Source organism: Hypanus sabinus, chromosome 14 (assembly GCF_030144855.1).
Source record: "Hypanus sabinus isolate sHypSab1 chromosome 14, sHypSab1.hap1, whole genome shotgun sequence".
NCBI classification, from domain to species: domain Eukaryota; kingdom Metazoa; phylum Chordata; class Chondrichthyes; order Myliobatiformes; family Dasyatidae; genus Hypanus; species Hypanus sabinus.
The window spans coordinates 49191403-49204708 of record NC_082719.1 but is presented as its reverse complement, the minus strand read 5'-3'; the positions used below and the strand labels follow the sequence as shown (position 1 = coordinate 49204708).

The following is a 13306-nucleotide window of genomic DNA, read 5'->3' as shown; positions in this document are numbered from 1 at the left end:
AACAATGAATATTTCACCAATTTTAGGAGCACATAGGTGGCTCAGTAGACAAATGGACACTGCCATAGGTATTCATCAGAAGAAAGATAAAGTCATTTTATGGCAAATGTTTGATATCAGAACTAAAAGCATTAAATAAAACTGCTGCAAACATCCATCAGGTCCAGCAGCATCTACATCAGGGGATCCCAACCTGTGGTCCATGGACCCCTTGCTTAATGGGTTCGTGGCATAAAAAAGGTTGGAACCCCTGGTCAACAGGGAGAAGAATACAGCAGGTATAAACACAAATTATTTACAAAGTGAATAGTTTATTTAAGGAAGGATGAGTTCATATTAACTAAATGTCTTCCTGGTCTATGTTCATCCTATGTTTCTATGAAGCACCTTGAAGATATCTCTGGTACTCAGTGTTGCCAAGGTCCATGAGATAGCTATCCAAAGTAATAAATCAAGGAACTACAAATATGATTGTCAGTAATTACAAATAACGTATCAATACTTGTAGCAATCAACAGTCAGTTATTTCCTTGGTCAAATGAACATTTACAAACAAATTGGTTGCATAACATATATATATATACTCACCAAATATAGTATTTTTATTTCCTATTTTAAATCAATCAATGATTTGAAGCTTACTTCAATCCAGTTTTGCCATGTAAACATGCTGAACCACATTAAAAATTTTCTACCAGAGCTAAGTAAAGAATATTTATATGTGTTGAAATATACAAAAAATACAGCTTTGGCTAAGATGTATTTATAACAATCTATCAGCAATATTTCTTTAACAAAAGCACAACAAATATTCATTGCATTGGATTGTGAACGAGAATGATATTGGAAGTCCCACCCCACTCAGCTCTGATTTGCAGAAAGGCTCATTGCTATAATTTATAGAAAGGATCTGCAATCCCTGTGGTTGCTTTCCCTGTCTATTAACATTTGTCTGTACAGTTCCGGTCGCTGGCTGCTTTGGATTGTTCTACAGCAGTAGAGTCAGGGATTTTCCACCAATACTGTTTCTGCGATGGGTTCAGAGAAACATTATTTTTCCATTTTTTTCCTTTCTACATCTTCTTCTTTATGCCTTAAATTGTATCTCTCTGTCTTGGTGGTGTTTGCTTTGAGAGCCTGGTAAGTGCTTGGTCAAAGATGTATTGCAATTGTGCTTGACAAAGGGAGCTTGTCTTTTTTTATCGCTTAGTACACTGCTAGCACACCAACTGAATTTTGTAAATGCATGCAGCAGTGTCCTTGAAAGCTGTTTCAGGATAATTGCTGTAAGATTTGCAATATTGTATTTATATTTAGCCTCCATATGTAAACAGATTCATAGCTGAAATGGTTGCCTGTTCCTCTATGTTAATATTCATCTACATTATTAAACATGGCACTAAATTACTCATAATACCAGACTGTAGTATATACTAACACAAATTTAGACTGTCACCTATGACTTGCCTTATGGAGTATTTTAATTTACACTCTTCTGTGGGATATATACTACAGTTATTTGATAAATGTTGATCTTGATTAATGGATACTGTAGAATATTGCTGCTTAATACTGTATATCTTAATTAAAACTGAACCTATGAACTGCTTTTTAAGGTTCTCTTTAAAACACTTATTAGAACATCAATTTCCTGCATTTTTCCACTGCAGTGGTTGATGCAGGTGTTTAAAGTTTGCTCTACTGGGTAATATTTACTCCTATGCTTACAAAAGATATTTGCATGGCATGGTGTTAATAACTCCACTCTGTGGTAGTTTTGGGAGCACCTTATATTTCAAATTATTGAAATTATAGTGTATAATTCATCCCGGTTAAGTAAAAGACAAGGCAGTCGTGATTTCAACATTTTAAATCATTTACTGAGTTGTTACACCTTTTTTTGAGCATGTCAAATGCTGCCTTGCTGCTAAGGAAAGCAGTCATCCTGAAAGTTCATTTTGTAAAATCATTATCTACTTGTGTACATGTCAGGTTTCATGGCTTGTTTCTGTCACACTCCAGACATTATTCCTAAACTCTCCAAATCTTCCAAAAAAGATAAAGAAAATTGCAAAGTTTCTCTGAATCAGCCACATAAATTTGGATGTAGCTACAATTACTTTTTTACTGATCTCAGGAGTTAACAAGCTGTTGCAATTCTCTGCCTTTGTCTATTCAGGGCACTTCTCTTTGAGAATTCCTTAAACAGTGACCAACCTAGACCAAATCTTTGTGGTATTCAGGTTGTGTGTTCAAGTAGTGTTCTGACACCAAATTCTTTTCTCTAGGTTATCTGCCTAATCCCTCTGATCAAACATCTCCCCTGTTTTGGAGACCACCATTTTTTCCCAATCATTACCCAGTATGTATTTCTGAACCTTCACTGTCTATTATGTTACCCTGCTCTTCCCTGATTGCTCATCCTTCTTAAACAGTGTGCTTAGTAACCTTAACATCAGAAGTTAAATCTCTCCTCTCTGAGCTTTTGCTCCTATAAGGTCCCATCTATTTCAATATTTTGCAATGATTCTTACTTTCAAAACTCTTTTTTTAAAATTCCTGCACACGTTGTACCTACTTGAAGGAAAAATGCAATGCTCTTAAATTCCAATCTTAGTTTCAAAATTATCATCCTTCTCCCCTCCCCATCCATGCGATCTCCAGTTCTATTGTGATACTGTTGTTTCTAGCTTCATGTTCATCCTCGAATTTAGTTGCCTTATCATTAGCAATCAGCTCTTATTCTACAAAAGACTCAAAGGAATGGTATTCCTTTCTAAGCCCCTCTTCCTTCTCTTTCAGGACCTGAACGTATGAATAATCTAATACTATTCCTATGCCTATGTTTGTGTTCTTTTGACCTTTGTAAACCTTGTTCTAATCAATCAGCAACCTATAAACAGCTCAATAACATGAGAACAGGGACTAATGTGACTCATGAAATGGACCTGGTAGATAAATATTCTGCCTCTTCATGGGTTCAGAAAGTCATATAGCACAGAAACAGATCTTTTGCCTATCATCCATACTATTCTCATTTGCCAATACTTGGTCCATAGCCTGCAAAGCCTTGGTGATTCAAGCTGTAATCCAAACACTACTTAAATATTGTGAGAACCTGTTCCACTGCCTTCTTGGGCAGTGCATTCAACATTCCAAACACTCTAAGTGAAAAGATTCTTCTTTGGATTTCCTCTAAACATATGCACTCCTCACATAAGCCCGCTAGTCTTAGACTCCTCTGCTGCAGGGAAAGAATTCTTGCCAACTACTCTACTTATGTCTCCCATCATTATTTTTATATTTATCTCAGGACCATCTTGGCCTCCTTTGCTATCATGTGCTATTATTGGACTCACAATTCAACTGCTATATTTGTTCTTTGTAAGTGAACAAAGCTGCCCTCCTTGTGGGTATGCTTGTTAGAGATTTTGGGGAGGGTTTAAACTACGTTGACAATGGGACAGAATCAGAATGATAGGGCTGAGGATGGGGCTGTTGGTGTACAAATCAGCGCAATCTTTAGTGAGACTGTAAGGTTGGATAGGCAGATGATAGGGCAAAATTACAGTCAGTAGGATGATTGAAGTATAGCATGGGGATAAAACAGAAAATGATGATGAGTACAGGATTGAAGGTGTGATATTTGAACGTACACATTATACAGAATAAGGTAGATGATCTTGTAGCACAGTTAGAGATTGGCAGGTATGATGTTATGGGCATTGTTGAGATGTGGCTGGAAGAAGTTCATTGTTAGGAGCTTAACATGCAAAGATGCACCTTGTATTCAAAGGACAGAAAGGTAGGTAGAAAGGGTGGGGTGGTTAAAAAAATGAAACTAAATCCTTAGATGATCCTAAGCTCCACATACCTATTCAAAAGTCTCTTAAAAGACTCTATTGTATTTGCCTCCACCACCGTTGTCGGCTGCCCATTCTACGCACTAACCACTCTCTGAGTAAAAATCTTACCCCTGACATCTCCTCTGTACCTACTCCCCAGCACCTTAAACCTGTGTCCTCTTGTGGCAGCCATTTCAGCCCTGGGAAAAAGCCTTTGACTATCCACATGATCAATGCCTCTTATCATCTTATACACCTCTATCAGGTCACTTCTCATCCTCCATCCCTCCAAGGAGAAAAGGCCGAGTTCACTCAACCTGTTTTCACAAGGTATGCTCTCCAATCCAGGCAGCATCCTTGTAAATCTCCTCTGCACACCTTCTGTGGATTCCACATCCTTCCAGTAGTGAGGCGACCTGAACTGAGCACAGTACTCCAAGTGGGGTCTGACCAGTGTCCTATATAGCTGCAACATTACCTCTCGGCTCCTAAATTCAATTCCATGATTGATGAAGGCCAATACACCATATGCCTTCTTAAACATAGAGTCAACCTGCTTAGCTGCTTTGAGCATCCTATGGACTCGGACCCCAAGATCCCTCTGATCCTCCACACTGCCAAGAGTCTTACCATTAATACTATATTCTGCCATCATATTTGACCTACCAAAATGAACCACCTCACATTTATCTGGGTTGAGCTCCATCTGCCACTTCTCATCCCTGTTTTGCATCCTATCAATGTCCCACTGTAACCTCTGACAGCCTTCCATACTATCCACAACACCTCCAACCTTTGTGTCATCAGCAAACGTACTAACGCATCCCTCCACTTCCTCATCCAGGTCATTTATAAAAATCATGAAGAGTAATGGTCCCAGAACAGATCCCTGAGGCACACCACTGGTCACCGACCTTCATGCAGAATATGACCTGTCTACAACCACTCTTTGCCTTCTGTGGGCAAGCTAGTTCTGGATCCACAAAGCAATGTCCCTTTGGATCCCATGCTCCTTACTTTCTCAATAAGCCTTGCATGGGTACCTTATCAGATGCCTTGCTGAAATCCATATACACTACATGTACTGCTCTTCCTTTATCAATGTGTTTAGTCACATCCTCAAAAAATTCAATCAGGCTCATAAGGCATGACCTGCCCTTGACAAAGCCATGCTGACTATTCCTAATCATATTATACCTCTCCAAATGTTCATAAATCCTGCCTCTTAGGATCTTCTCCATCAAGTTACCAACCATTGAAGTAAGACTCACTGGTCTATAATTTCCTGGGCTATCTCTACTCCCTTTCATGAATAAAGGAACAATATCTGCAACCCTCCAGTCCTCTGGAACCTCTCCCGTCCCCATGGATGATTCAAAGATCATTGCCAGAGGCTCAGGAATCTCTTCCTTCGCCTCCCACAGTAGCCTGAAGTACATCTCATCTGGTCCCGGTGACTTATCCAACTTGACGCTTTCCAAACACTCCAGCACATCCTCTTTCTTAATATCTACATGCTCAAGCTTTTCAGTCTGCTGCAAGTCATCACTACAATCACTAAGATCCTTTTCCATAGAGAATACTGAAGTAAAGAATTCAGTAAGTACCTCTGCTATTTCCTCCAGTTCCATACACACTTCCCCACTATCACACTTGATAGGTCCTATTCTTTCACATCTTTTCCTCTTGCTCTTCACATACTTGGGGTTTTCCTTAATCTTGTCCACCAAGGCCTTATCATGGCCCCTTCCAGCTCTCTTAATTTCCTTTTTAAGCTCTTTTCTGTTAGCCTTATAATCTTCTAGATCTCTAGCATTACCTAGCTCTCTGAACCTTATGTAAGGTTTTCTTTTCTTCATGACTAGACTTATTACAGCCTTTCCACACCATGGTTCCTGTACCCTACCATAACTTCCCTGTCTCATTGGAATGTACCTATGCAGAACTCCACAGAGCATTTGCTGCATTTCTTCCATACTTTTCCCTGATAGCATCTGTTCCCAATTTAAGCTTCCAATTTCCTGCCTGATAGCCTCATAATTCCCCTTACTCCAATTAAACACTTTTCTAACTTGTCTGTTCCTATCTCTCTCCAATACTATTGTAAAGGAGATAGGATTATGATCACTATCTCCAAAGTGCACTCCCACTGAGAGATCTGACACCTGACCAGGTTCATTTCCCAATACCAAATCAAGTACAGCCTCTCCTCTTGCAGGCTTATCTACATATTGTGTCAAGAAACCTTCCTGAATTCACCTAACAAACTCCACCCCATCTAAACCCCCTTTCTCTAGGGAGATGCCAATCGATATTTGGGATAATCTCCCATCATGACAACTCTTATTATTACACCTTTCCAGGGTCTGTTTCCCTATGTGCTGCTTGATACCCCTGTTGGGCAGCCTAAAAAAACACCCAGTAAAGTTATTGACCCCTTCCTGTTCCAAACCTCCAACCACAGAGACTCTGTAGACAATATCTTCATGATGTCCACCTTTTCTTCAGCTGTGACACTATCTCTGATCAAGAGTGCCATGCCCCCACTCCTGCAGAGGCATGAGAGAGGAGTTGCCAAAGTTAATTGGAAGGGGACACTAGCAGGGATGATGTCAGAACAGCTGTGACTGGAGTTTCTGAGGGGTATTCAACAGGAGCAGGATAGATGGATAGATATATCCCAAAGAGAATAAAGTACTTCAAAGGGAGGATGTGGCAATTGTGGGTGACAAAGGAAGTCAAAGCCAGCATAAAAGCAAAAGAGGGAGCATAGAATATAACTAAAATTAGTGTGAAGTTAGGGTATTGGGAGATTTTTAAAGCCAACAGAAGTTAACTTTAAAAAATGAGAGAGAAAAATTAAATATGAAGGTATGCTAGCCAAAAATTATCAGAAGATACCATATTTTTTAAAGATTTTTAAAGAATAAAAGAGAGGAAAGAGTGGATATTGGTCTGCTGGAATGTGATGCTAGAGAAGTAGTAATGGGGACAAAGAAACAGTGGAAAAGGAAATTGCAGATGAACTTAATAAGTATTTTGCATCAGTCTTCACTGTTACGGACAGTGCCAGATATTCAAGAGTGTCAGGGGGCAGGAGTGGCATTTCTATCACTAAGGAGAAGGTGCTTGGGAAGCTGAAAGGTCTGAAGGCCGATAAGTCACCTAGACCAGCTGGACTACACCTCAAAGTTCTGAAAGTCATAGCTGATGGGATTGTGTGAGTATGAGTTATGTTCTTATAAGAATCACTAGATTCTGGAATTGTTCTGGGGGACTGGAAAAATGCAAGTCTCACTTCACTCCTTAAGAAGTGAGAGAGGTAGAGGAAAGTAAATTATAGGCCAGTTGGCCTGACTCCTGTGGTTGGGAAGAGTCCATTATTAAGGATGAGGTTTCGGGGTACTTGGAAGCTGAGGTCAGCACGCTGAAGCTTTGTAAGGTGTTAGTCAGAGTGCATTGGAATATTGTGAGCAATTTTGTGCCTTTTATCTAACAAAAGAAGTGCTGACATTGGTGGTTGATGAGAATGAATTGGGGAATGAAAGGGTTAGCATATGAAAAGTGTTTGATAGCTCTGGGTCTATATCACTGGTGTTTTGAAAAATGAATGGGGATCTCGTTGAAACCTATCAAATATTGAAAAGCCGAGACAAAGTTGGTATAGAGAGGATGTTTCCTAATGAGCATAGGTCTAGGACTAGAGGGCACAGTCTCAGAAAGAAGTATGTCAGTTTAGAACAGAGATGAGAACAAATTTCTTTTGTTAGAGTGGGTAGAATTAATTGCCAAAGATGGCTGTGGAGGCCAATTCATTGAGTAGGTCTAAAGCAGAAGTTGATAGGTTCTTAGTTAGCCAGGGTGTCAAATGATATGGGGTGAAGGCAGGAGAATGGTGTTGAGAGAGATGGAATGGTGGAGCAGACGCGATGGATCGAGTGGTGTAATTCTGCTCCCACTCTAAGTCTTATAGTTTGACAAATCACCAGCTCCACTTTTGTTGTTCATAGGCAACTCGTAGATTGGTAGACTGTGAAATGGCTGACATCATCTTAAGTAAGGAATTCCTTCTGGCTCTTCCACTCCCTAATGTTTAGCACTGGCATTCAGCTAAATAGCAAATATTCTCCCTCTAGAGTTTCATCTCCAATCTTCCTGACTAAGGTCTAATAATTTTGTGTAATACAAACATTTGTATATGTGCATGGCCATTTTCTGATTTTGCACATCTGAAGTGCATTGGTGTATCTTTTAATGTTAAGGTTGCTATTTAAATGCAAGCTACTTTAAAGGCAGGAACATGGTTACATACAGGACATCCCATGTAAGCAGATAAAATGAACCAAATTGCAGATTGCAAGAGAGAGAACATTTGCTTATGTGGGAAATTAGCATAGAATGGGCATATTATAGCTGAATCCGATTCCTAAATGGTGCCAGATGAATGAAATAAGTTAAAGTTTGAACTGCATTTGACTATGACTAGCAGATACAATAATTGGTGCTCTTGCTATTTTATAGCATCTCCTTAATTTGTGCAGTGGGTATTTAAAAGTCGATGACGCCAATCAAAGGAAGCACCCTTTTGATTAATTCCTGTAAATAGCAAATTCAAGACCATGTTCTTCCATTAGTTGCATGTCTCTGCTACCAGACGTACTGCTCTTCCTCCTTGTGTTCTCCCAGTTCAGGAGCTCCCAACACAGTTAAATATATCTCCACAAGTTTTGAACTCAGTTAAATCAGTGATCATGAACAGAAATAGACCGAACACTCTTCAAGCAGTCTGAAAATACTAGATATGTCTGAATACAGGTTTGTTCCATTCACATAGCAGGCGTAGCCTTATTCTTGATAACTGGAAGAAACAGTTCACAGCTAAAAATTAAAGAGTGTTTTAATTCAGAAAAGGGATCATCCTTGTATCCAGCTCTAACTGAGAGTCTATTGTACCTTGTCTTATTTTCATCATTGAATTCAATTGCTCTTATTATTTTTGCAAAGACCCTAAGATCTGGAATTCCATCACTAAGCTTCTCTACCTCCTCTGTCAAGAATTGAACTTGCATGTTTATTAGACTCTTGCTGTTGTTAAATTGTGTGGGAGGGGATGTGAAAGTGCCCTGTGTAGGTGGTACAAACTATAGCTGCAATGTTCTGGAGCATATAATCATAGTCATAGAGTGATACAGCATGGAGGCAGACCTTCAGACCACCTATCCCATTCCAATCAAGCTGCCCATCAAAAGTAGTCCCATTTGCCTGCACTTAGCACATTTCTCTAAACCTTTTTCTATCTGCGTGCCTGTCCAAGTGACTTTTGACTGTTGTTATTATACTTAACTACTTCCTCTTCAGCACAGCGACCCTCTGCATGAAGGGGTTACCCCTCAGATTCCTTTTATTTCTTTCCCTTCTCACCTTGAAACCTCTACTTGCTAGTTTTTGATTCCCTCTACCTGGGAAAAGAAATGTGTGCATTCACCGTATCTATGTGTAAGGTAGCATAGGGGATGTCATTCAAGACATGCTATTGAATGTTGTTGGAATGAACTCATTTGGAGAAGTAGATAAATACTCTGTCACCCTTGAGCCTTGTTTATAATGGGAAGGCATTGGAAAGTCAGGAATACAGATTAGGGTAGGGTGTGATGGACTATGATTGAGGATATCTACCTCTGATTTATTCCTTTAGTTGCAACATTGACTGATTCCAGTCAATGAAAGCCCAAGGATATTGATACTGGTGGACCTACCAATGGCAATGTTGAGTATCAAGGGAAGATGATTAAGCTGTATCACTTTAGAGGTACTTCTTGCTATTTGGAAGGCTGCTATTCAGTCCAACAGTTATATCCTAGCTCCCACAAAAACATTCCAGTTAAATTAATTTCCTCTCTTGTTTCTTATTAACCCAATAATTTATTTTGCTGTCCATTTCCTTCTGATTTTTTTGTCATTTGCCAATGCTGGGGTCAGTTTACAATCTCCACTTGACATTCCAATGCATCCTCAAAATGCAGGCAAATTTGGAGCAACCAGTGGAAACCCATGAATTCACTAAGAGAATGGTCAACCTCCACAGAGAATATGAGGGTGAGGATCAAACTCTCAGGCAGTGGAGCTGTGGCGCAACAGCACAAATTACTGTACCACTGTACAACTGTTGCCTGTGGTTTGTCTGGTGTGAATGAAGTTTGCCAGTATTGTTGAAGTATCAATATAGCCTGAGTCTTGCTACATGAAGCGAGAACTGAGCACTGGTAAATGGAAGAGCATTCAGAAACCAGGAGCAACCATTAACAACTCTGATCTTACTATGAAGGAGTATCACGAAAGAAATGGCCGAAGATAGTTGGACCCAAGACCCTGCCTTGAGGAATTCCGGCAATGAGGTCTGACCCTGGGATGATAGGACTCCATCCTTGTTTGTGATAAATATTAGATGAAAGATGAATTTGCTTCAATGGAAGTGCAGATATTCCTCAGAATTTCCATAGTAAAAGGTTTATTAAAGTCTAGTATGTTCGGCCACTAAGAATCTTCAGCTGCTTCCCTTGTAGCATTGAACTGTATCTGCCATATATCAAAGCTGTAATCCCTTTAGTCATTTAGAAGTCCATTTTACATTTGGATTACTTATCCTGTTAAGTAAATTTATATTTTAGGGCCATGGATTGAATAGAGAAATAACTGACTTATACGGTGAAAGCTCTTGGGTGTAAGTTTAAATGGTAGCAGATTGTATTGCTGTTACTTAGTAGAGATGAAATGATTCTGTGTAGATAAGGATCATAAATCTTCTGGTCTCCAACGCTCTTCACAAAATGGTGCAAGTGGCCAAAATAGGATCTTTAATTTTTGCTAATGTTATGGGATGATCTTGAAGTACCTAATAGTATTTCAGGGCTACTTTAATCAAAAGCATGAAGAACATAAACCAGTCCTGTCTGTCTTCTATTTCCTTTGGAGTTAGTCTTGTCTGTCATTTCAGTTGGTAATTCAAAGGAATCTAACCATTGTAAAAATATATATTTTATTGATATGGTAGATTCTTTCTCCACTAGTTAATGGAATAGCACATGGTTTTAATATAATGTGATGTGTAGTTGAAAATGGTCAAATATCCCAGACAAAATCAAGTAGTAGCAAAAAGTACTGAGGGTTTAGTTTACTGTCATTCTACAAGATAACCATTGTCTGACAGGAAAGTAATATGAAAACAAAAATAAACTGGTAGTGACCATGTCTTTGGAAACCAACATATTCTGGTGCCACAGTGTAAAAATGCGGAAATTGTTTCCAAATTGGTATTCACCCAACTTGTTTTAAATTGATCCAATTTGAATAATTTACAGTTCAGAATTTCATCAGCTTCTTAAAAAGTGAGCTAAATGATGATCACTACTATGTAATGTGTTTGACTACTTCAGATGTTACCCAACAACACAAAAAGTGAACATCAAGTCATGGCATGTTCCTGTATATGTTCCCGTATTAAGGTGGATTTCTTGTATTGGTGTTCTCATAACATCCAATGTCTGCAATTTACCTCATTGCTGTAGGATCTAGAAGCTGCTTCATCACTCCTGCCTTGAGTTTTTTGCACGAAACATTTTTAGGGTAATAGGATATTTTGCAGCTAACGGTATGTTTAACAAATTAAGGGAGATATAACTTGGGAATAATGTCCTCATTATCCTACCGTGGATTTCAAGGATCGTCCTTCCTTGAGATGGTGCCTGTGGTATTAGGTGAATCTCAGTCCCAAGCCATGACTGAACTTTGTCTCTAAACATTAGGCATGCAACGGAGGACAACTGCTGGGCTTGAGGCCTTCTGGCTGCTGCAGAGTAGAGTATACCAGTTGAAACTCAATTTGTCCCTGAGATGTCTGCAACATTCCTACCCTAGGTGGGATGCCAATTATATTTTTTTCCACTTCATACTGAGGCATAGATTGGAATTGTCCTTTTCTCCTGAATGCTGGGTCTGTCACTATCATAGGCACAGGCCCGAAGGCAAATAGTAAAGATGTGTCTTGAAATCCTGGGCAGGCTAATGAGGACAGAATCCCAATGTAAACAAATGGGCTTTACGTTCTTGTTAGTGTCTTGATTGGGGTATGATCCCTAAGCAGAAAGTGCAGGGAAATCTATATTTTAATGTCCTGTGAGCAGTCAGATACCCTAACATCCTAAAACCTCCAGAGTTACATTACTATTAAGCTGGCTATGCAGAAACATCTTGTGTTCCTTATTAGATAACCTCTCCATGGAGACAACGTTGTTAATGCTGTTTGTTTATTGGCTTCTGGCAGCAGAGGCCTTGCTTTCAAGAGAGATCAGTACCTACCCCTCAAGGAGAATGCACAATGTGGTTGAAAGAATGATGGTGTTTTTATTTTGAAAGGCCAATCTCCACTGAGTTACTTTGAGGAATGTCAGATCACACATTCCTCAAAGTAACTCACTGAAGAGGCCAAACACAAAGGCTTTCTGGCAATCTACTGGAAAGATGGAGAAAGGTTCAGACTGAGCAGGGCAATCTTGTAAGTAGGATAGAGAAGCTGCTACTTAGGGGGTAGACAGAAAAAACAAAGGGCAGGAATGTTGCTCATTAAACAAAGATGTGACAAAAAAGGTTGATGAAATGGCATGCTTTGTCAAGGAAAAGACTTCATCTTTAAGGGAAGTTGCAAGCAACATATTACAGCACTGGCCTTGACAATCCTGAATTCATCATCTGCACTTAACTCATTTATGAGAACAACTTCACACATTTGGCTCCACTGCAGACCACCCGCCCTGCAACTGCAGCTTGCAGTTGAGAATCATATGCTGGAAACCTGAAGTAAAAACAGAAAGTACTGGGAGCATTCAGCAGACCAGACAATATGTGTGGAAGGAGAAAATGAGTTAATGTTATAAATCAAAGATGCTTCATCAGAAAAGGGATTGAGAGAAATCCCTTTTAGTTTTAGGCTAATGACAGTGTGGAGGAGAGGTGGTGCCAGCAGTGCTATGTCGAATAGTCTGTTGATGAAGTCATCTGGCTGATGATGAAGAAAATTAGAGATATCAAGATAGGGGGAAAAGAAAACAAGCAAAGTATAACAATTGTTTTTTTTAAATGGCAGTTTGAAAGAACATACTGTCTGATGAGGGTAGGGCGGTAGATGTGGTCTACGTGGACTTTAGCAAGGCATTTGACAAGGTCCCCCATGAGAGACTCATCCAGAAAGTCATGAGGCATGGGATCAGTGGAACCTTGGCTGTTTAGATAAAAAATAGGCTTACAGGAAGGAAGCAGAGGGTAGTAGTAGAATGAAAGTATTCTGGCTGGAGGGCTGTGAATGGTGGAGTGCCACAGGGATCTGTCCTGGGACCCCTGCTCTTTGTGATTTTTATAAATGACCTGGATGAAGAGGTGGTAGGATGTGTGAGTAAGTTTGTGGATGA

At 39.6% G+C, this 13306-nt stretch overlaps 1 protein-coding gene across 3 annotated transcripts in view; it reads left to right on the top strand.

Annotated features, from left to right (window-relative positions):
• The first annotated feature begins 239 nt into the window (after window positions 1-239).
• The window catches only part of gabrg1 (gamma-aminobutyric acid type A receptor subunit gamma1), a 145874-nt gene continuing 132807 nt past the window's right edge, over window positions 240-13306 (top strand). For 2 of the 3 annotated variants that reach the window (XR_009515652.1, XM_059989129.1), the window contains exon 1: window positions 784-1140. Coding sequence is in view for 1 of the 3 variants with exons in the window: in XM_059989129.1 (XP_059845112.1) it covers window positions 1034-1140 (107 nt within the window). In the remaining 2 variants the exon portion in view is untranslated. Of the gene's footprint in view, window positions 279-783; window positions 1141-13306 lie in introns of those variants that run through there. The other variant, XM_059989130.1, reaches the window with a different exon arrangement.